The sequence below is a fragment of the Lissotriton vulgaris genome, chromosome 3_1 (assembly GCF_964263255.1).
Source record: "Lissotriton vulgaris chromosome 3_1, aLisVul1.2, whole genome shotgun sequence".
Lineage (NCBI taxonomy): Eukaryota > Metazoa > Chordata > Amphibia > Caudata > Salamandridae > Lissotriton > Lissotriton vulgaris.
In genome coordinates, this window is record NC_141689.1 from 1567294694 (window position 1) to 1567317773 (window position 23080).

The 23080-nt window shown below is 44.8% G+C and overlaps 1 protein-coding gene across 1 annotated transcript in view; it reads right to left on the bottom strand.

The window, feature by feature from the left end:
* Positions 1 to 23080, bottom strand: part of HSDL2 (hydroxysteroid dehydrogenase like 2) — a 206577-nt gene that overhangs the window by 113099 nt on the left and 70398 nt on the right. The window contains exons 5-6 of the mRNA XM_086962057.1: positions 2362 to 2465; positions 1927 to 2025 (exon numbers count right to left, since the gene is read on the bottom strand). Coding sequence (XP_086818183.1) covers positions 1927 to 2025; positions 2362 to 2465 — 203 coding nt within the window. The remainder of the gene's footprint in view (positions 1 to 1926; positions 2026 to 2361; positions 2466 to 23080) is intronic.

The window sequence follows — 23080 nt, forward strand, 5'->3', positions numbered from 1 at the left end:
GGGACCAGGTCAAAAGCTGTTTTGAGATCTATGAAGGCCATATATAAACTGACTTTTTTGATGGTAACTGCTTTCCAATAGATAACAAAAAAGCGAAAGACCTGGTCCAGTTAGAAGTTGTTTGTGTTGTAGATCTAGACAGATCAGGCTTAATCCCTTATTTTTTTTTAATTCTTTTTTTATAAATGTTTTTATTAACTTTTCAAGGAACAGTGGTGTTCATCACAATAATACAGTGCAAGACATACAATTGTACCTTAGGAAATCAAGCAAGAGAAAGGGGTTGGGCACCTTTGACATTACGCTTTACAGTTCATCATTATACATTCAGCAGTGCGAAAGGTTCGTCAACCCGGGTGATCTGGGGGGGGTTCGCAAATGTGACCCCTGTACTCATTCCAGTTGGACCAGATACCGACCCATTTCTGTGGGCATCCCCTGGCTACATAAACCGTCTTCTCCAGGAGCATGCACCAATCCATGTCCGTTTTCCTGGGGACCAAGTTTAGGAGGCCCTGCAGCCCCCCACAGCCAAGCAATGTTCCTTTTTGCGATTGCAAAGCCCAGTGAGGCCCAGATCCTCCCACGGGGCGACAGATCAGTGGGCTCCCATATATTTAATAGACACCTCTTTGCCTCAACCCGCAGCTCCACCTCCCATACCTCCCGCATGCACTGGTGTATCCGTTGCCAATAAACCTGGAGCACTGGGCACTCCCATATAATGTGGAAGAATGTCCCTACCTCTCCACATCCCCTCCGGCAAAGCCCATCCACACTTTGGCCCATCAATTGCAGTCTAGTCCCTGAAATATAGACCCGGTGGAGAATTTTGAGCTGAATCAAGCGAAGTCTAGCTGAGATGGCCACTTCCTTAAGGGACGCTAGTGCACTTTTCCACTCCTCCTCTTCTATTTCCAACCCATCGGACTCCCACTTAGTTTTCAGGGATTGCAAAAGATCTGGGGAGTTGTTAATGATCTTTTTATATGTGAGGAAGATGGCATGTTCGGGGAGGTGGCCGTCCAGTAATCTGTCCTCCAGGGGGGAAGAGGCTGGGGGAAGTGTCCCTGCGGGAATGTTGAATTTGAGGGAGTGCCGTACCTGCAGGTAACGGTAGTGTTCTGTTTGTGCAAGCTCGTATATCTGTTGGAGTGAGGCGAAGGACACTACACCCCTTGAACCCCATAAGTCTTTGACGTGGGAGATCCCGATCAAGTCCTAGTTTAGGAACCCCTTGGTGTGGCTCAGGGTACCCAGTCTTTTCGAAGCCCATAACGGGGTAGCTATAGTCAGAGTATCAGCCCAGCCAAATTTTCGTTGCACTATGTGCCAGATTTGTACTGAGTGTTTGGTGGGCCCGGTGAGCGGGTACCTGCCAGGCCTAGAGTACAATGCCACCTCGAAATGTCCCCCCCCCCCCCCCCCCCCCCGGTAGAAGCCACCTGTCCATTCCATACCCGGGTCATTACCATCGCAGTACGTGCCTTGATTGATAGCTGAAAGGTGTGCAGCCTAATAGGATTTACGAATGTCCGGGAGCGCTATACCGCCATCGAACCAGCCTAATGTAAGCTTCTGGAGGGAGATACGAGGCACTCTGGCCCACAGTAGCTCCCTAAGCGTAGCTTCAAGAGATGCAAAATATGACTGTGGCACCAAGTCAGGGTAGTTCTGTAGGGCATATAGAAATCTCGGCAGTGCCATCATTTTAAAGAGTGACTTGCGAGGACTAGCAAGGTAAAGAAGGATCTTAATCCCTTTCTTGCACAGAAACCTACAGCAAGAATTATTTTGAAGAGTAATGGGTGAGTGAAAGGGGATAACAGTTCTGGGAACCAGAATAAAATGGCAACAGTAAACAACCTTATAAAGACGTCTTTGGAAGAAAGGGAAAGTACTGTATAAGTGGAATTACATATTTACCTGTTCTTGGCCACAATGCATTGACTGCAATTTCCCCTCTGTATTCTTCAGACATACCCAGAACACACATCGACATTCCATATTTAGCTATGGTATAGGCTGAAACAAAGATCAGAAAAAATATTCAACAACCACTAGTCGTGTTGCCCCTTTAAGCTTGACTTAGTTAAACGAATCAAAAAAACATCAAAGGAGTACATGGAACGAGAAAGAGAGATAAAATTGTTCCAGCTACATACAATCAGGTAAAATTAACTCAAGGTAGACCCTTGACAAGTACTAAGAAGGGAGGGTAGCACAAGGAGAATTTATACTAAACAGGAAGGGGTAAAACATGTTGTTGCCAGACAGGTTCCATGTTGCTCTAGAATATGGAAGAATATTTTGCATAAAAATATTAATGTACGCACAACATTGTGTTCGTTACACACTTACCACAGTGATTCTTGAACCAGATCGGGTTCATATTCAGTGGTGGACTGAGGTTCAAGATGTGAGCAAACTTGCTTTTCTTTAAGTAAGGGATGCATACTTTCGACCTGGCAATAGAAAAGGCAATTTAGGATCTCTATCACATGCAGGTTGACCCTACCAGCAAATAATAAACAAGGCAGTGCAAGTGATTCTGTTTAATGTGTGTGGAAAGTCACAGATAAGGTTGTTCACCTCTCATTGATATTCAATCTAACAGTCTGACTTGTGTTTTAGTATTAAGTTTGTTGTCCAAGTGGCACTTGTCAAAACAACAGGACACGTTTGCATTAAAAAAAACATAAAAACACAAATGGATAATATGTAAACCAAAGTGGGGAGAAACATAATTTTCATGTGATAAATGGCTTACAAGAGGAACACACAAAGCCCCTATGACATGAGGGAACTCCATGCAAACACAACATTTGAGTAGTGGAAGATCTGTGGCACTTAAAAAAATGCTTAAGAATCAAAGTGCTCAAAAGAAACTACATAAATCCAAATGCTAAATAACCTAAAAACATTTTAACACAGCCTGATCTCAAAGGCTTTTCCTACAAGCATATGTATCGATATTTCTGGTGGGAACGCATGCAGTGAGACAACTAAATAAAGATCTACCCACAGAAGAATAGGCATCAGAGTCCGAGGGGATGCTTTTCTAGAGACTAATCCAAGGGATGTCATAGGTAAATCAGTAAACTAATGTTCGAGTACAATGGATTTCAGCGACAAGTTTTAGGAGTGACAACTCTTAGGATGACAAATCGACCATGCTTGTATAACAAATATATATATAAATATATATACTCTAACACAACAAAAGAAAGTTACATATCTAATCAACCCCAGCCCCAGCACTTAGACCATCCAACTGTCAAAAGTAGAGCACTCCCAGGCATGGAACACACTTATTTGGAAGCACCCAAGCCAGAGAATTTATGGGTAGGATCAAGTCTGAGCCCAGCCAGGATTCTGACTCGGCTCTAAAATCTAAATCTAAATCAAACCAAAAAAAAAAATCATGAATACCCTCTCCGTTTCTCTCATTCTTACTCCACCTTGCTATCTTCCTCATCCTACTCCCGCCGTCTCTCACACCGTTTTGCCTTCTGCCTACTTATCTCGCACTCTCGTCTCTTTCTAACTCCACTTTCCCTTCACCCCCACCCTTTCTACTGCTTTATCTCTCCTTTTAGCTCTCTAGCTCTTCTACCCTTTTTCAACTTTCTTTTGCTCTCGCTCCCCGTGCTCCGCTACTTCTCTTACCCTGTATCTTACTCCTCCTCCTCTCATTCTATTTCTCCACCCTGCTCCGTGCTCCCTGGTTCAATAGGAATGCCTCCAGCCAGCATCCTCTATCTACCCAGGTGTTTAATTATTTGCTTTCCATCTCCATTGCATCCCTCTCGTGCATCAGCACATCATTCCCCACACCTTCTAGCATGTAGGAGCTGGGAAGTGCTTGGGCTTTTAGCTTTTCGATTGTGGAAAAGCAAACAGAGTGTCTCTAGCCAGACCATCATCTGCTCAGGGGGCATAGGGAATGATGGGATAGTGCACACAATGGATGAAGAAGCAACAGCTTCTCAGCTCGCTTTTCCAACATGGCTCAAAGTGGACCTCTGGCATAAGCCACACTAAAAGATAACTCACACATTATTCTAAACCCTAGACAAGAACTGGTAAAGCTATTAGGTCGGGGACTCGCCGCAAGCCTTTTGGCAATTCGTGTCCTTTTGGCAATTTGTGTTTTGTCATGGTTTTTGTAAAACTTCGTTTGGGAAGCTGACATTACATTTTTTTTTATTTTTAACATTCACTAAAGGCAAAAGTGTTTTCTGGTCTCAAAAATGTACAGATTACACCACTGCACCCAGCACTGAAGGATACTATCTTGTGTGTGGATGTGCTCCTTGTGAAAGGGCAGGATACAGTATGTCACAGTGAAGTCAGTCAATGGCTGAAGTGGGCTAACATTGCCACTTGATGCATGCTGGATTGGGTGGAAGACAAATATGAATCACAAATCACAGACTAATGGATGAAGCCCGGCTGAAAACCCCTATAAGAACCCATGCCCGCAGTCTTCAATCTGTGGGGTGCGACCCCCAGGGAGGCTGTGGAGTCCTGGGAAGGGGGTCATGCATTTCCAGGACTAACTTCTGCCTGGAATGCAAAATTTGCTTTTCCTTTTGTACAAAGGCCAGGACCTTTCATTCCGATCGTTAAAATGCTTAAGCTGAAGTTAATTGACTCTCATGTGCTGTAAAACGAAAAGGCCTGGTAAAACAATCCTTCAAGTAAGTGCTCATGCCAGGGTGCCTCCTTGCCTGAATGATATGCAATAGTGCGCTAGGAGTTAATCTACCAATGTAAAGGATGCGTGGGAGTAGTTCTGGCTTTAATTGCTTGAATAACTCTAAGCATTGTGATGCCAAAGATGTGTCTTTGTTTTTTTGCATGGTGGTGCAAAGGGTTAACAACTGGGCTGGGAAAATGCATGCTTTTAACCATAACTGCATTTACACAGTACTTAGTACCCCTGGGGAGGTGTTGAAGGGATAGGTATAACAAAAACACATTAATTATGGTCTTATATTACTCAAATCTACATTTTGGAAGCTTCGTTTTATTTTAAAACTATTTGCACAGTTTGTAGTAGTCTTTATAAAAAACTTCCACATTAACTGTGCTTTCTGTCACAGAAGGCAATATTCTCCACTACGCCAACCAAATTTTATTCTGTGTCTATCTGGTTACACATAGACCTCTGCAGTGCATTAAATAATAGAGGTTTCATAATGTACTACAGTGCATTTCCCATTGAGAACATTTATTTTTCATTAAAGCTAACCATTATTTTTATATAAAGATACCTGATGGCGAAAGACCTAAAAAAAAACCTAACAAAATATTTTGGGGCGGATTTATGAAGGGCCACTTTTTTTTAAGCTTTGGCGGCACAAGCATCTCGATCATATCTAGGAGACAACGCAAAGTCACCCTGCGTGACTTTGCATGGACTCATAGATATGTAGTAAGACAAAGCAGCGCAAGTCGCTGCTTTGCTTTACACTATGGCAAGTAGGCGTTAGATAGGCATTACAGTGGTTGTTCTCACGCAACACCCATGGATTTTGACGCTGCCCCAGATTTGTAAAACAATGTAAACTTGGGACAGCGCAAAAACCTTGCGCCTCCCCACAGCAGGAGTAACAAGGTGAAATGTTTTCATTTCTCCTTGTTTTTCCTCTTTCTATGTGTGCTACAGCACACATAGAAAGAGGAAAACCCCTCTCAGGACCAATAACCTTGGCCAACAAGCTAATCAGCCTGCAACTACTGACCATGGTATGGCGATAGTGCACAACAATATGGTTAGCTGGCTCAGTCATCACAATGTTCCAACCGATTTTCAGTGTGTGGGCCAGTGTGTGAAAAGTTTAGAACTGACCCTGTTAACTTTAAAGTGCCCTGCTAGTTCATCAATGGGTAACACATTACTTTCCTGAAAGAGGTCCCCCACAGCTGTTAGTGCCTCAGAGTGCCAACTTTGCAGGTCATTGGGTGTCAGAGCCCTTAGTATGCAGACAGCCTTGAGAAACAGTCAGACGTGGGTAATAGTTAGGATTGTAATGTGCAGGTTTCTTTGAAAGCAAAAATGTGCCACCCGCATCAGGCGTGGAGAAGGAGGAGATCTGGAATGGGCAGAGTGAGATAGTTGTAAAATATGTTCCAGTCACCAAGGGAGTACCTAGAGCCACGGTTGTCGAAATGGTGTTCTTCCAGCCAGCAACTCACCCATTGTAACTGAGCCACCAGATAATAATGTTCACTGATGAGAGCCCCAAGACCGCCTCTGACAGCTGGCAACCTAAGCTTCTGCAACACAACTCTTTGACATCCATTTTCAGTATGAGATTTCCCAGCAAGACATTCAGGGCCCGATGTAGGTGGCAAATTCCGGTCGGAAACGGCCGAAATCGGCCGTTTCCGACCGGTATTTGGCACTTTGAGATGTAGGGGGCCAGTATTTACCTATTCGGTATATTTACCGAATCGGTAAATTTACAGAATCTGTAAAATACCGAATCGGTAATGCCCATTGATTCCTATGGGCTTCAAGGCCCATAGGAATCAATGGGGGATACCGAATCGGTATTTACAGAATCTGAAATACCTACATCTCCCCCCCTCTAATTTACCACTTCATAAATACCGAATCGGTATGATTCGGTATTTATGAAGTGGTAAATATAGATTTACCTACATCGGGCCCTCAGTGAGCAAAAAAACGTTACCAGTACAGGATTTAGAAGATTGGAAAAGTGGCATAATAGTCTTGGGAGTATGATCCTTTGAAAAGAGAGATTCTGCTCATTATCAACAGCAGAGGAGTTCTTAAGAAAGCAACTTGGTTTCAGATCGCCGCCACCGTTCAGGTGTTGTTACTGTCGAAGGTCTATGGCATCATGATAAATTCGAATCCCAGTGTGAGGAAATGCTCACCGATGTAATCCCGTGGGTCGATAACATACAACGGACTCCACAATCGATAACACCCAATCCGGATCCATGCCGTCTTTTCCTCTCATTACAGAGAGACGGAAAGCTTAGCCCGGAAGTGGATGACAGTAACCCCGGAAATGGTCTACGGGAACCAATGAAAACTGAACACAGAGGAGGGTTTAGAGGAGAAGAAGAAGACCGGAAGAGGACGCCGGGCGAGAGGACGCGAGGAGAAACTCCATACCGGAGCCGAGAGGACTACGAAGAGAAGACCGAGGAGAGAGAAACCCAGGACGAGGAAGCAGACGAGCCCTGGACTGAGGAGTGGTGGATTCCACCGGAGGATGCTGAAGAGCGGCCGCAGACTCAGGAGAGTTTGCGGCAGGAGTCGGTGAGTTAAGGGTTTTCACTTATTACACGTGAGGTTAACGGGTGGTTTCTGTAAGAGTGGCGGGTGGCAGTTAGTGTAAACGTTTGTACTATTCTGCACAGAGAACCGCTTTCATCCTTGAACCGTTCGTCATACCTGTTAAAGACGGTGTTTTGTGAATCTTGTTGCTGCTAAATGAGAAGAGGTGATTTCATATGCTTAAGTAATTTGAAGTTAATCTCATAGGAAAAATCCTGCCTATTGAAACATTGTCGTATGAATTGCATTTGCGTAGACAACTGTCTTAGAAACTAATCACTCCATAAGAAGGGACACTATTGTTCTTAAGTGAGGGAACCTCACTATACTTTTGCTTTCTTTATTCATGAGACCCTATGCCTCACCCTTTCTTAGTTTAAAACCACAACCCATTTTCCTAAACACAACTGTGGTGCGGTGACGGGTTAGATTCCCCATTATAGGGTAAACTAGTGTTCTGACGACTCCCTATCTTTCCTCTTTTTATGAGCCTCCGGGGGACACCCTTCGATTCCGAAGACGACGAGCCAGGACCATTGCCAGGATCCGAAGAGGACTCTCAAGAGGAAGATTACTGTGACGCCCGAACATCTGTTTCACCTGATCCTACCCTTGTACAAAATAAACCGATACCTGTTCGAAAATTTATTCAGCCTCCTCGCCTGCATATTAGATCGGCGCTCCCACACCCAGGTACCTGAATGTTCGGGGTCACCAACATGATTTCTGCCAGTTGACTTGAAGGCTGGACGCTCTGGCGAAGGCATTAAGGATGGAGACTATTTCAGACTAATCTACTACTAAGTTCCTGACAGAAAGCAACAGATCGTGGAATTATAGGTAAACAGAATGTGCTTGGTAACCTAGTGGTATGCCCCAATGAGCCCCCCAAACGAAATAAGGTAAAAGCAGGGACTGGTCACCTTGAAGTGCTCTGACGTGATGTACGGATTGAGCAGTTGGATGCCGAATATCAGCCCCAAAGTCCAGTCATTTTTGCGGATAAGAAAGTAAAGGAAATATACTCCTCATCCTTGCTTACATGGTGGGAGGTACCATTGCTCATTTTTGGAGTAACACCTTGTAGCGACAGGGTAATTTTAGTCTATTTTCAGACTGGTGGTGACTATAATCCACTACCATCTCAGTCCTAGTTGCATTTGTGTTCATTTGTAGGGCTTAACTATGCGCTTTGACAGAGTTTAGTGCCTTTTTCCGTTTTCTTGGGCCTACAGGCCCAAAAGCTAGAGGGAAGCCATTTTGTATTTCTGCCTCAACTGTCCGAGGCGCTTGCAGGGTAAAGGTAGTGTTTAGAATTCATCCTGTTATGCGCTAGTGAGGAACCGGTCAAGACTGGCCCTTATCAAAGGAATGTGTTTGTCTCCCCGGCTCTAGACGCAATACGCAGGTGGCCACTGTGGAAGGCGAAGGGAGCCGGGGACTGGTACAGGAATTTGGTGGGAGTCGGCCTAATACCGGAATTTTCCATAGAGAAAGTGAGCTCTATATTATCAAGGAGCGAGGAGAGAGAGCAGCGTGTGGAGTAGACGGAAGAAGTTGGTCCAAAGGCTGGTGCATAGTGACTGATACCATCAGCTAAATGAAATCCTGAAACGAAGAAGGAAAGTGATTGAGAATCCTGTAGGGACATCATACAGGAGTGGCAGAGACTAAGTCCAGAAGAGGGTTCGAGTATTCCGGAACCATGGCAGCATAGATGGGGGCGTAGCGGTGCAGACGTGTATTCGTGAGCCATAGAGGGAGAGCAGAGTCCCGAGTAAAGACAAAGCGAGAGAGAGGGATCAGCTCCGCTGCTGAAATGGAAAGACACACATCTAAGGTGAGGCGTTCTGAGCTTAGTGTAGAATATATCTAACCATTCATTTTTATTCCCTTTTTAGGTTATAGGTAGCGACTAACTTATTTCATGTTTCTTTTGCTCATTCTGGCATGCTTAATTGTAGAATAAAGATTTAATGATAAATATCTTTGAATGTTGTTTTCATGAATGAGATTAACCTTTCCTTTTAACCAGGTGCTGACATACAGAAGGATGGGATATGCCAATCTGCAAAGGTAACTGATGATGAGGGGAGTGTGAACTTAATTTGGGAAATAACTCTTAAAGGTGAATCCCCATTAGTATCCCCATCAGTGTATATCGTCGGGTGACGTTAAAGACATCGTCGGGTGACGTTAAAGAATATAAGATGAGGTAATTCTAGGATAAAATATGGAATCCATTAGATGTTAGTGGTATCTTGGATTATACAGGCTTGTAAATAGCTTCTTTTCACTTTCTCATGTGAGCATTCTAGATATCTTGTAAATAGTGACCTGAGAAGAGTGTCGTTATGTGACGACTGGGTTAGCCACGGTTGGTGAGCTGCCTGTTCTGAGAATCCAGTCGTTACACACCTGCACTTCTAGCAGCAGCCAGAGGTTGTCTTGGATGATGAGCTAGCTGGGTGGTACATAGGGTAGCATGATATGGAAGTCTAAGCATAATCTGTGGACAGTGATGGAGAGCACCCACTTGTCTTGAGACTATTATCTTTCTGTACGAAAGGCACTGTTTATCCTGATGGGACTTCCAATAGGGGTTGAGTGGTCAGGAGGAATGTGAGGACAAAGGTAATCCTGTTTTGGTGCTTCCGCCCTTAACATAACTGCTGCCATAGGAATGACCTTCAGTGTACTGATTGGAGTGACTTTTGAGAAAGGGCTGCTGCGTCTGGCACTATGGACGTTGTGGGATACCTGCTGATTTTGGGGCAGTGCACATCCACTGGCAGTAAAACCTAGAATTCTGTTGCTGGTTTTGAAGCACTCCCATTTGTTATTATTTCCAACACAAAGTAGACTTGTGGCCAGAAGAGTGGTTTACCATTAAAGGGCAATTCAATGAGGCACTGTTCTACTTCAGGGTAGACCTGGAAAGCACAGTAACTGAGTTGTCTATTCGCCATGGCACGGCAGCCCCTACAGGTATCAGTTTGCCCACAGCATCAATCTATTTACTCTCTTCATCCGGTGAAGGGGTATCCCCGGTTCTCTGCATCTATGCCCTATTACTTGCCACATGAATTACAAGGGAATTGGGTAGCATACGTCCCCAAATGAAGATGGGGTCTTGTAGAGTAGGCTTGTAATTTGACTTGTTCTTTGAAGAGGTCAGTAGAGCATTTGAGTACTCTTTCAAGGATCTGTAGGAATTGCACCAATCCTTTTTTTTTACAGAGGATCTCAATCAGGAAGTTTTTATTAAAACATGCAGTATAGTTTTGTGGTGGTCTGCTGCACCTTGTATGACTGCGTTGTAGGTGGTTGTATTTTTCAGAGGGGAGGTTCCGACAGGATATGCTTCCAAGGAGGAATCGTCTGGAGAGTTGACACTGTAATTGCACCAAGGGTTACCTCAGTCATCGGTAGGCAGTGGATAGTAATATGGTTTTGTTTGGTCTTCAGAGGGGTCCTGGTGGGAGTAGGTTGTGAATGGACTCAGCAGGGGTAAGTGATCATGAGGGTGAAGGCTCGGGTGGTGCTGCGAGTTCTGGTCTTCGTTGTGTGATATAGTGTAAGCCCTAAGCTCCTCAGAAATTGCCTCTTCAAAAGGTGAGGTGCCATTTCTTGCTGTGGTGTTGAACGGTGGTGGAGGCCATGCGAGGATGCAACTGGAGACTGTCAATGAAAGCTCTCCTCTGCTGTACCTCATGCTATTCACCTTGCTCTTTGGGATGAACTTGAGAGTTAATCTTGGGTCTGAGATGGGCATAGCAGGCTCTTGGTGTCGATGTCATAGCTGGACCACTGGAGCTCTAGGAAAGTGGTGCTGAAGGCGTTTTTCGGCTTAAAGTGACTTGAGGAACAAAGTCAAGCACTTTTTAATGGCAGTTTAGGAGTCAAGGAATGACACTCTTGAAGTTGTTCCTTGCCCTTGAGCAGCGGTTCCATTCAAGGGGGAACCCAAAAGGGAAGACCCTCAGTGTGAGGTGTTTGTGAAACCTTAGGTATGGTCTTTTACATTGGTGTAGGTTTTATTGAGGGCCCCAAGAAGCATTGTCTCCAAATAGTCATTGGAGGCCACATTCTGAATTCCGCTCCTCGTGGGTCACCGATCTACTGGAGTGTCACACACTTTTGCTGTCTGAGTAAGGTTATTAAGAGTCTTCGGACAGTGTTTCGACAGAGCCTTGGTGCTTCATCCTGTAATGTGCCCACTGTCTATACTCGGTACCAAGTAGTCTTTTTGCACCAAAAGGCTTTACATATCAAACAGGCAGCCTCGTCGTGCTCCTTGTGAGGCAGAGGTTACAAACCTATTGCTTGTCTGACCACAGGAACTTCCAATTACAATATGGGAGAATTTAAAGGATGTGTCACCACACCCTACGTCCACAGGAGCCGTTCTCATCCAAACTAGCCCCTGTCTTCTCTGCTCCAGAACAGTCAACGGCTGGATGCGGTCCCAGAGTGGTGAAAGTTGGCATTAAAGTATCTTGGAATCAAAGTTTTTACCTTCTGTATCGAGACAGTACCTAGGCACTCTAACATACATTAAAAACAGATAGCTGAAAAAAAAAACAATCTAAGGAAGAGTCTGTGCCCTAGTACATTGTGGGTTTAAGGAAGATCATGAGTCACCTCAAAACTAAAACGTCAAAGAAAAACAACTTGCAAAGTCTGCAATCAACACTAGATGGTATGAGTGTGCACAGCTGGTGAGCTACAAGGTTGTATTTTGTGCTTCTCCTTCTTGAGGAAGGAATTGAGAGGGTGCAGGTCAAGGATAGGACAAAGGCCTCCTTCCTTCTCGGGCACCAAAAAGTAGCGAGAATAACAACCACAAACTACTTCTCGCGTTGGTACCCTCTCTATGGCTGAAATTGAGACTCTGACGACCACCACCCTTCACAGATCTTAGTAATATTTCATTCACAGTCTCATTTTCAAAACAGAAACCTTTTCAATTCTAATTATTCACAACAAACTCACTGTTACTCATTTATCATATACAGCTAATAGCCACTGGCAAAGGCAAAAGGTTTGTCTCTTTTAATGCACATGTCTGTTTTGGTGTCACATGTCTAGATGCAATAATGGAAATCTCACACAGAAGCACAATATAGAAATCACATGATTTTACTCTACATGTTTTAGAGAACACCCTTAATGACATAGGTCAAAGGGTGGTCTGTCGTTTTACATTGCTACTGATATTAAGGCCATCAAACCAAGCTTCCTTGGATACTGGGCCTGAAACTTTATAAGTGGTCAGCTAAATATCAATCACTTATTATTTAACATCTACATTAACCCAGCAAATAGGGGGAAAAAGAGCTGCAACCACTCTTGTACAACATCAAGGCCAGTTATAAACACGCCAAATTCATTCTTTCTATGGACTTCAACACAAACCTCGTGGCTTTCTGCGAATAGTGATCAATTTGACTCACAATACCCAACATGGCAGGTCTCCTTTAAGAGGCCCCAAAGCGTCTAACCCCAACAAACTAGGCAACAGGATTTGATGCCGTGTGTGGCCATCGGTCTAAGGATCTTAAATGGTTGCTTTGCCACTGAACGCCCGCCGACAAACACCCACATCACAGCTAACACTAGCTCAACTACTGAATTCATCCTCACCAATCTAGGACTATCAAAGTTATTAAACTCCTTCAAAATAGAGTTAGGCCCCAAAAGTGACCACTGCCCTTGCACTCAAACACAGCTTGACCAGAAAGCAAGTTCCCTGCTGACAACAGGTCCCACCAAAAACGTGAAGAAATAAAATTGAAAGGCCACCTGACACCAGAGATAAAATATCAGCGCAAACGTCTACTTGAGCAGGCCATAAACGTATCAACTAATCCAGTGTCCGCTTGGGAGTGCTTTGCTGGCAATCTATTAAACCTCTAGCCCAACTCTGTGTGCTAAAAAAGGTATACATATGAAAAAGAAATGAATAAACAAAACAAAAATCAGGCACCTACTGAGATGGGACCAGCACGAGGTGTGTGCCCTAAAAAGAGAAAAACGCCACCAAAGACCTTTGAGGAAAAATCCTACAAACTGGCTACATGAAGAAACATTTTTAAAAATGTTTGTCCATCAGGAATGATTATATGATGCAGATATGAACCGCTAAGAGTGACGCTTATAATGACCACTGGGTCAAGTTGATCCATGCTAGCAGGGCAAAAAATTCCAAGGACTTCTGGAAGATAGTCAACAGCTTGGAAAGGGGCGCTTTTACTGTAAATGTAAATGTATAGGCATTTATATAGCGCACTACTTACCCGGAGGGTTCCAAGCTGCTTCGACCGCTGCAAAACCCTTCCTGGCTTCCCTGAGAGATGGTCCCTTAATGGGTATCTCCAGGGTGAGACCAGGCATCCCCGGCGGTCTGGTGGGGCCGTTAGTGAAGGTGAGGCAAGCTAATGCCCAGAGTTGCCGAGTGTGATCGCTGATCAGAGTGGGCACCGAGGCGAGAGAATTATCGAGTCCGCTGACCCTGGTCCAGAAACCTGCCGCGCCGGGAATCGACCTTTACACCAGCATCAGAGCTTAAGTATGGACGGCACATTTTGAGGGGAACTTCAGGGTGACTGGGAGCGGATGAACAGCAATGTTCCCTTTCATTTTTTTCCTCTGTGTGCGGCAGTGTAAGGTCTATGTGCCCTGAAGCCGGGCTATGTGTGCCAGTAACTAGACCACCTGTGTGGGTGCAGCGCCAAATATCACTCCGAACTTTTGCTTAAAAAAGTGAAAAGGCGGTGCATTTCCACACATACAACGCCACGTTAAGGGCCCTAAGGCAGGTTTGCAATTTAGAAACACACTTCATGACATGAATTGCCGGTGCCTTTGCTGCGCTGTGGTTCGGTAAAGATACACATTCAATTGCTTGAAGCCTGCAGCTGGTTTGTAAAACTCCTTATATGTTAGTTCTGTTTACTTCACAATTCAGGACCTGTCCGTGGGCCAGGCTTGTGGGATGAGTGATATGAAGTGGTAACACAATACCCCCAAGAAAGGATTCCTAATTAATATATAGTCAGTCATGGATGGAATAATTCTGTGCACCAAACCTAATTGTCATTTGTTTCTGTCGCTGCCATGACAAAACACAGACTATGCCCTCCTTAGTCTTAAAGCGCTTTACACAGATTGCAACAAACCTATTAATTATCCCAAAATTATCACATCTTTTCAAGAGACAAATAACGGCCACTTGTTAAAAATTGTAATTTGGTGCAATGGTCAAACATGATACTGAATTGCAAATTGCAGTTTCTCAGTGGAAGGGGCACGGGAGATCATTCACACTCAGAGAGTGGGATGGGTAGGCCCGCTGAGGAAAAAGTTTGGGGGGGGATTGTATTGTTGTAAATTTTAAAAATCCCCAATGGGCGGAAAAAACCTTAGCTAGCGCACCACCACCTTCACCATGGGAATTTAATACCACTCTGCTCCCATTGGGCTATTTTTACAGACATTTGATTCCCCCCCAAGCTAAATATGGCAAATAACTTTGTTGTGCCCCCCAGGGACTCAAACATAAATTTTGATGGGAATAGGCTTCCATCCTTTCGCCAGAACCAGGGCCCTGTACTGCATCTCCAGGTTCCAATGTTAGTACAACAACCGTTTCACACCCATCTTCCCACAATGCCCCAGCAGAACCACAGGGATAGATTCTATCCCACAAACATCCCTATCCAATTCATATATCAAAATGAAGTAAGGCCACTATTTAATATTCCAACCTTTAACAGGTTTGAACAGGCCTTCTCAAATTTAGATGACCTGGATTGACTGGCTACTGGGGCAGGTGATAATACTGGAAGTACAGCTACAAGCAATGGTCATAAAGGGTGCGACCTAACAGAGGAAGTTATTATAACCCAGAGTAAATTACTTGGTGTTATGGAAGCTAACAGTGGCCACACAGCAGTTGGTAATAGCAAGGAGGAATGCTCATCTGTATCACCAAGCATTGCTGATTCGGGAATATCACCATCCCCTGTTCTGGATGTGAATATATTGAGGAATCGTGGGTCTAAGCCCACCAGACACTGTGGTCACAGTGGTCTGAAGGTTCTTAGCTGGAATGTAACTGGGTTAGAAGCAAGGCTTTCAGACCCGGAATGGATTAAGACAATTGATGATATTGACATGGTTATGTTTCAGGAGACTTGGGCTGTTGAAAACCTTCATATCGAGGGATACCACTGCTTTAGTGTAACAGCGCCTAAACCCAGCTTCGGCCGAGCAGTGGGCGGTTTGTTTATAGGAATTAAGACACTGGCGGGCGGCACTATTAGAGATTTGTCAGGAGGGAATTTGAATATCCAAATTTTGGAATATAAAACAAAGACCAGGATTTATTTAATTAATTTTTATAATAATGATTTTAACTATGTACCAAACAAAAACTTTGAGGCTCTTTCAAAAATCTTACATAATCTAGAATCTAGTTTACAACTAGCTGATGGGACAGGGATCCTGATTGGGGGTGACTTCAATGCAAAGCTACCCATAAATTCTGGAATGAAGGACAGGATTTACCTAGACCAAGCAGAACGAAGGGGCACTGAATTAGGGAATATTCTATCCGAGTTTAATCTTGGTGATGTCATGGAAATGGGCTATAACCCTGGTGCCCCGCATGCTCCCACGTTCAGAGGTAGGGACTGTAGCTCCACCATTGACTATATCTTTATGACACCCCATCTATTAGATTGTGTAGTTAAATCTGCAGTGCTGGAGATATCGTCCGGGGACCATAATCCATTAATAGTTACCCTAGATGTAGCCCCTAGTTCTGTCTATTCAAATATAAATGGTGCAAGAGACATTACACCTTCGGCTGATGGCCTGAGACTAAAATGGAGAGGGGATGACAGCAGGGCAATTTTGAATACTGTACAAGTTAACTACCCGCACCTGATCGACTCCTGTCTATCCATGGACGGCAATCACCATAGGACGATTGCGGACTTTGACAAATTATGTTCAGTGATAAAAACCCTTCTATCGGTCCCACTACCCAAGGCAGAGAAAGAACCTAGATGGTTCGACTCGGCCTGTTCCCTGGCGAATAGGGACCTAAGAAGGGCACTTTCTACTAACCCTAGGTGCCTTACGGCTGTCCAATTAGCTAGGAAACATTATAAACTCACAATAACGGGCAAAAAGGCCGCACTGCTCTCAGAACAGTGGGACTCACTTGTCACTAGAGCTAATCTGGGGAGCAGTGGGCCATTTTGGTCCGCAGTTAGGAAAACTAGAGAAATGGGTAAAAAGTTAACACCAATTAGTTGTAATATAACCAGCAGTGTCTGGGAGGCCCATTTTTCAAAAATGTATGCTGCCCAACCTAAGGAGGCAATGACTCATAGCCCAGGACAGCTAAATGGCCTACTGATCAACGTTCATGAAGTTGAAACAGCCATAAAAGAAAGTCTCGGAAATAAGGCCCCGGGCCCTGATTATTATTATTATTATTATTGCATTTATTGAGCGCACAGCTACCCGGAGGTTTCCCGGCGCTTGCCTTGGGAACCCGTCCTGGCTTTTCCCTGTGAGATAGCCCCTACAGGGCATCCCCAAGGTGAAAGCCAGGCATCCCGCCGCAGGGGGCCGTTGTGGAGATTAAGCAAGCTTAATGCCCAGAGTTGCAGAGTGAGAACCCATGATTAGAGCAGGCACCGAAGCGAGAATTATCGAGTCCGTGGACATTTGAGCTCAAGACCCTGCCGCGTCGGGAATTGAACCCTGGTCCCGGGTCTGACCTCAGCTTCTGGGTCTGCCTGCTCTACACCGTGAGCCACACTTCTGATGGCCTGCCCATCGATATTATTAAGTACAGTCCAGACTTATGGGCACCAATTCTAGTCAAAGTTTTTAACAGTCTCCCAACAGTACCCATGCCCTCCACCTGGGCAACTAGCACTATCGTCCCGATTTTTAAAAAGGGAGATAGGTCGGACCCAGTAAATTATCGTCCGATCTCCCTTCTGGACAACACTCTAAAAATCCTGGAACGAGTAATTTATAATAGGGTGCTCGAATGGACCGAAAATACAGAGTTACTAGACCTGTGCCAGATGGGATTCAGGAGCGGGGTGGGGACAGTTGAGCAATGTTTGAATTTAAAACTGATAATTGATAAGTATAATATTGCCCAATCTTCCCCCATTTACATTGCTTTTATGGATCTCTCCTCTGCGTTTGATCTAGTAAATAGATCAAAACTCTGGATGATCTTATTGAATCATGGACTAGATGAGACCCTTGTTAATTTCCTGGCCTATCTACATACTGATTTAAAAGCACAGGTCCGGATTGGGATGGGCGGAGAGGTCTCTGGAGCCATTGACATAGGTAGGGGGGTGAGGTAGGGGGGTGAGGTAGGGGGGTGAGGTAGGGGGGGTGAGGTAGGGGGGGTGAGACAGGGGTGCGTTTTAGCACCCCTGTTATTTATTATCTATATTAACGGTTTATCTGGAACCCTCAAACAAGTCACCAGCGATGTACCAATAATTCTGGGGAACCCTCTATCAGTTTTATTATACGCGGATGACGCGGTGCTTATGACCCGCACACCAAATTGCCCTCCGTCTGCTTGTTCAAAGTTTTGTTAAACATATGGAGGGATTGGATCTGCGTGTAAATTTTAAAAAAAGTCTTTTATCATGTCATGTGGCCCCGGGAAGCGGAAGCTCAATACCATACACATAGGGACAGATAAACTCGAATCTGTCCCCATGTTTCCTTATTTAGGGTTGGTTTTCGCTGCGAACAGCTCGTGGAGTGGGCATTTGGCCCATGCCACGAGCAAGTTCTTGAAAGCCACCAATTCTATTTTGAGCTTGCCCCGCCTGAATAAAATAGGTGCTACTAGAGCCATTTTAAAAATATTCAAATTACAGTGCTCACCAGTAGCCTCTTATGGAGCAGAGGTTTGGGAGATAGCACACCCATTCAGCGGGAAGAAAGTCGCTTCTGTAGAAAAGTATTAGGCGCCCCAATCTCATCATCTGATTTTATTTGCCATAACGAATGAAACCTCCCATATGTTTGTGATTTTATCAGAGCTAGACCTGCATTATTCTGGGTTAAGGTCTGGAGGAACAACTCAGCCACCCTCACACAAAACATTATAAAAGAATGCTTAAATTGTGATCGGGGCATGAAAATTCCATGGCTATTAGGAGTTTTTAAAACACTAAGTGCCGTGGGTAAAGGTGATCTCTTCTCTGACCCCTGCAAGATTGAGCTTAAGGATAAAGCAGAGGTTAAACATGCACTGTATGCACTTTTTAAATCGGAAAGGATGGGAAGAGAATCAATAAAATCAACTGTCGCAAAATATATGGGAAATGAACTGTGTAGATATCCACTCCCGCTCTATCTTACTCTACCCATGACCAATTGGGAGAGATCTCTTCTGTTTCGTTTAAGAGCGGGCTCAGTGAAATTTTTGCTGTCCTTTCCCCTGGGATATCGACATAGCACTGATTTTAACCCATGTCCGTGTGATGGTATCAGTACACAGAATGATTTACACTTCCTATTCTTCTGTAAATTTTATTTAAAATATATTAATTGGCTTTTAACCCCATATTTTAGGAAACATCGACCCCTTTCACTGGAAAAGTCTTACTTAATGTTGGTTTCGTTGGACTCAGACAAACTAATTTTTCGCACTAACACTTTACTGAGACTGTTAACAAGAGTGCGCAAAATGATGGAAAATCCTTGAAATTTGCCCCACCAGAACTGTACTATACTGTATTATATAGATTTTTAAACAATTCTGTAATAATGTGTAATGTAAATGAAATGAAATGTTTTGTCTGGTACTTTTATGAATTTTATGAAATTCGAATAAAGGTCTTTTGAAACTTTGATACTGAATTAGCACTTTAAGCAAAATCATCTGTTTTCGTTTTTAATGTCACCTCAAAGCCTAGGTGCAGGGGCACAGGAACATACTGTCCATGCAGAGAAACATCGGGCCTACTTTTGAGAGGGTGCTAGTAGCACCACGTGGGAGCTGTTTATGCCATCTGCGATTATACTGACGTTTAGGCATTAATTGCAAGGTCAGATCGAACACTGTCCCATCTCCCCGAGCCCCCAACAGCACCCACCCAGAGAGTACTCACTAGTTTTGTCCTCTCCCCAGTGGTGTACAGCAGGGGAGCTCTAAAAGGGTAAGCCGATGTATTACTTCATGCATTTTTTCACTCTAAAAAAATGCCTTGATAGGCAGAATTTAGGCTACGCCCTAATTTTGTTGGCCACGTCCCTGTTAGAGACATACCCCCCCTGTTTTGTCATCCCACTTAAAGCCCTGCTCATACTTGCACTGAAATTAGGAAAACGTCCCACATAGCAATTTGAAACCTTGGCAGCTATGTTGATGCATTTCCTTTCTTAACCCCGTGCATGCACAGCAAATTTTCGCGCTGTGCGGGTCATTTACATAGTGGGCCGTAGTGAGCACACGCCACCGTGATTCATGAGGGTCGTCATAAGCATGCAAGGGGTTAATAGAGCTGGGCTGCGGTGTGATTGTTTGCATTTGTTAAAATGTTCATGTTAATCGCAACATCCGTCATGAACTGCAATGAACATGAAAATTAACAAATGCACACAATCACCCCGCAGCCCAACTCTATTAAGAAAGGAAATGCAGCAAGTCTACAAACACGGTGTGTGCTTTCAGAATCACCTGAAAGACCATGCTGTGTTTGTAGACTTCTTGCATTTGTTTTCTTAATAGAGAGCAGCTGCGTAGTGATTGTGTTCATTTGTTAGTTTTCAAGTTAATCTCAGCGCCCGTCATGAGTTGCAATTAAAATGCAAACTTTAACATAGGCACACAATTGCCCCACAGCCCCGCTGTGTGCGCGCTTCACACACGCCAATGCGTGCTCGGGGGACAGAGGTGTGCATGAACCCACCTTCCAGGAACAGTGGACTGAACAATAAATCAACACTAACCTCCCCAACCTGGCCCTCACCAGGGCAAACAAGTGGGGAAACAACCTTACTTACTGATCTGCAACTCAAAAAAATGTATCTAAAAGAGCAAGCCCGAAGGAGCACCGGGCCCTTACGGGCTGCCGCAATTTCTCTTCAAGATGGACCAACCTTTCTGGATGGCTGTCCTCATCCCAATGTTCAACATCATCATTGATCAAAACACAATACCAAAGTCGTGGAGAGGGGCGATCCTGAACCCTATCTTCAAAGGCGGCTTCTAATCCGATCTGTCAAACTACTAGCTCATTGCGCTACTGGACAAGGAGGGTAAAATATTACGCAGGCCTCCTATTGCAAGATATGTGCCCCTGCACTACTGAACAGAAAATCATTCCATTCAATCAGACCTGCTTCCGTTCTGGCATGGGCACCTTAACAAGCAGCCCGAGTCATGATGCCCAACAAGGCCCACAAAAGAAAATCAACTTTGCACACTTGGCATTGGCATGCTAACCTCGAGCCATCAGGCAGGAAGCTTCATAAACAATGCCTTAAGGAATAGAAGGCTGCTATTGTGGAGGAAAAAGGAAACTTCTACTCAAAGATCACAGGGTCACTTAATTCGTCCAGGGATCTGTTTCAAATAATTAATTCTCGTATCTCTCCTCATATGGCAGATCCCTCTGAATTCTCTCAAGAGTTCTGCAATAAATTATCGGACTTTTTCCTATCTAAGATCACAGACATTTATTCGTTGCAGGAAGCCTCTAACCCTGGGGTTGGCCCTTCTGGTCAGACTGATCTTCATTCTTGTAATGTCTGTCGGTCAGAAGATTCTCCTAGGATCCTTACTTTTCCTAGTTTGCTGCCGAAGGAGGCGGATCGCCTCCTAGATTTAGTTAAATCAGGCTCCCCATTAGATCCTTGCCCCCTTAAAGTGCTAAATATTGCCCGCAGAGTCATTCTTTCACACCTTACGGCTGTTCCTAATTTGGCCATTTCCGAAGGGCTGTATCCCACCATATGGAAGACGGCGTTAGTAAAGCCTTTGCTGAAAAAAAGTCCTCCTTAGACGTGGGAGAACTGAAACCTTCGACCGATTTCTCTCCTGCCAGTCCCTGCCAAGATGTTGGAGACTCATTTAAATGCCCATCTTAGTACCTTTCTGAAGGATCACTCTTTGCTGGATGTTTCTCAGCACGGATTTAGAAGCCATCACAGTACCGAAACTGCACTTACTACTGTCTTTAATACTATCCGTACTGAAGTGGATGAAGGGCATACTACCTTGCTCGTTCTTCTTGACCTCACCGCGGCCTTCGATACCCGGTCTCCCCAGAGGATGGTTCAACACCTCATGGAGATTGGGATCGGAGATTTGGCTCTGAGGTTGCTCTCTTCCTTTCTCAGTGAGAGGGCTCAGACTGTGAAATTTGGCCCTTTCTACTCTGCCTCTAAATCCCTTGTGGTGTGCCTTAGGGCTCTTCCTTGAGCCCAACTCTTTTTAACATTTATGTGGCACCCCTGGCAAAGGTCGTAAGATCATTTGGTCTTGAGGTGTTGTCCTATGCGGACGACACCCAAATCCTGGTTTCTATGTCCCATAACATCAGGGACTATGCCCTTAATTTCAAACTTTGCATGCAGGCCGTTTCCTCCTGGATGGTGGAAAATTACATGAAGCTAAACGGAGACAAGACAGAAGTACTCGTCTTTGGTAGCAATCTGGACATCCGGTCTACGGACTGGTGGCCTGTTAGTCGAGGTGCCTGCCCTTGTCCTGCCTCTCATGGATAAAACGTAGGTGTCATTGTTGTCATTCTCTTTCCATGGCGCGCCAGGTTAGTAAGACCATCTCCACCTGCTTTAGCACTATTAGGGTCCTTCGGAAAATCTCTCCCTTTCTTTCCTTTGAAGCACGCAAACAGGCTGTGGTTGCACTGGTAACGTCCATTTTGGACTACTTTAATGCCCTATACTTGGACATTAACAAGGGTCTTGTGCAACGTCTGTATTTGGTGCAGAAGGCTGCAGCCAGACTGGTGATGAATTTTTCAAAATTTCATCCAGTCACAGCTGCAATTAGGTCACTGCACTGGTTGCCTTTAGATCAAATGATCCTTTTCAAGTCCCTCTGTCTGACTCATAAGGCCTATTATGGCTTAGGTCCTGATGGCATTAAGTCGATGTTTCAGCGATATGTTCCTAGTAGGTCTCTCCGTCCTGACTAGCTCAGAAGCGGTCGCTACTCACGCTGCTCCCTGCTGAAATAATTGGTATTGTAGCGCTTACTGCCAGACTGCTCATTGCCATTGAATTGAATTGCGCACTGCTCGCACTGCTTACTGTAATTAATTGTGCCTGATTATATCGACATCGTAGCGCTATACTGCTAGACTGCTCTTCATTTATTTTTCAACTGTGCACTGCTCGCTTTAATTATTTGTGCCTGATTGTGCCGGTGCCACTGCCCATTTAATAGCGATTTCAGGTTGTGCCCCAATCTCGTCCTGTTTCGCTTTTGGGCTTGCTGCCATTTTGTTGTTTGTTGTTGTGCCTCCCAGCCCGGCTCTCCACCCCGCTCCCGCCTCCCAGCTGCTCCTCCCTAGCTCCGCCCCCTCCACGATCCATTTATGACAGATGCATTGCGCGCAGCGGTCACGCGCTGCGGGCGCGCCCTATGCGCGCCGAAGGTGCGCCAAAAGTAAGCCCGTCTACGCCTGGACCTCGCCCAGCGCCAGATCCCCTGCCCCCCGTAAA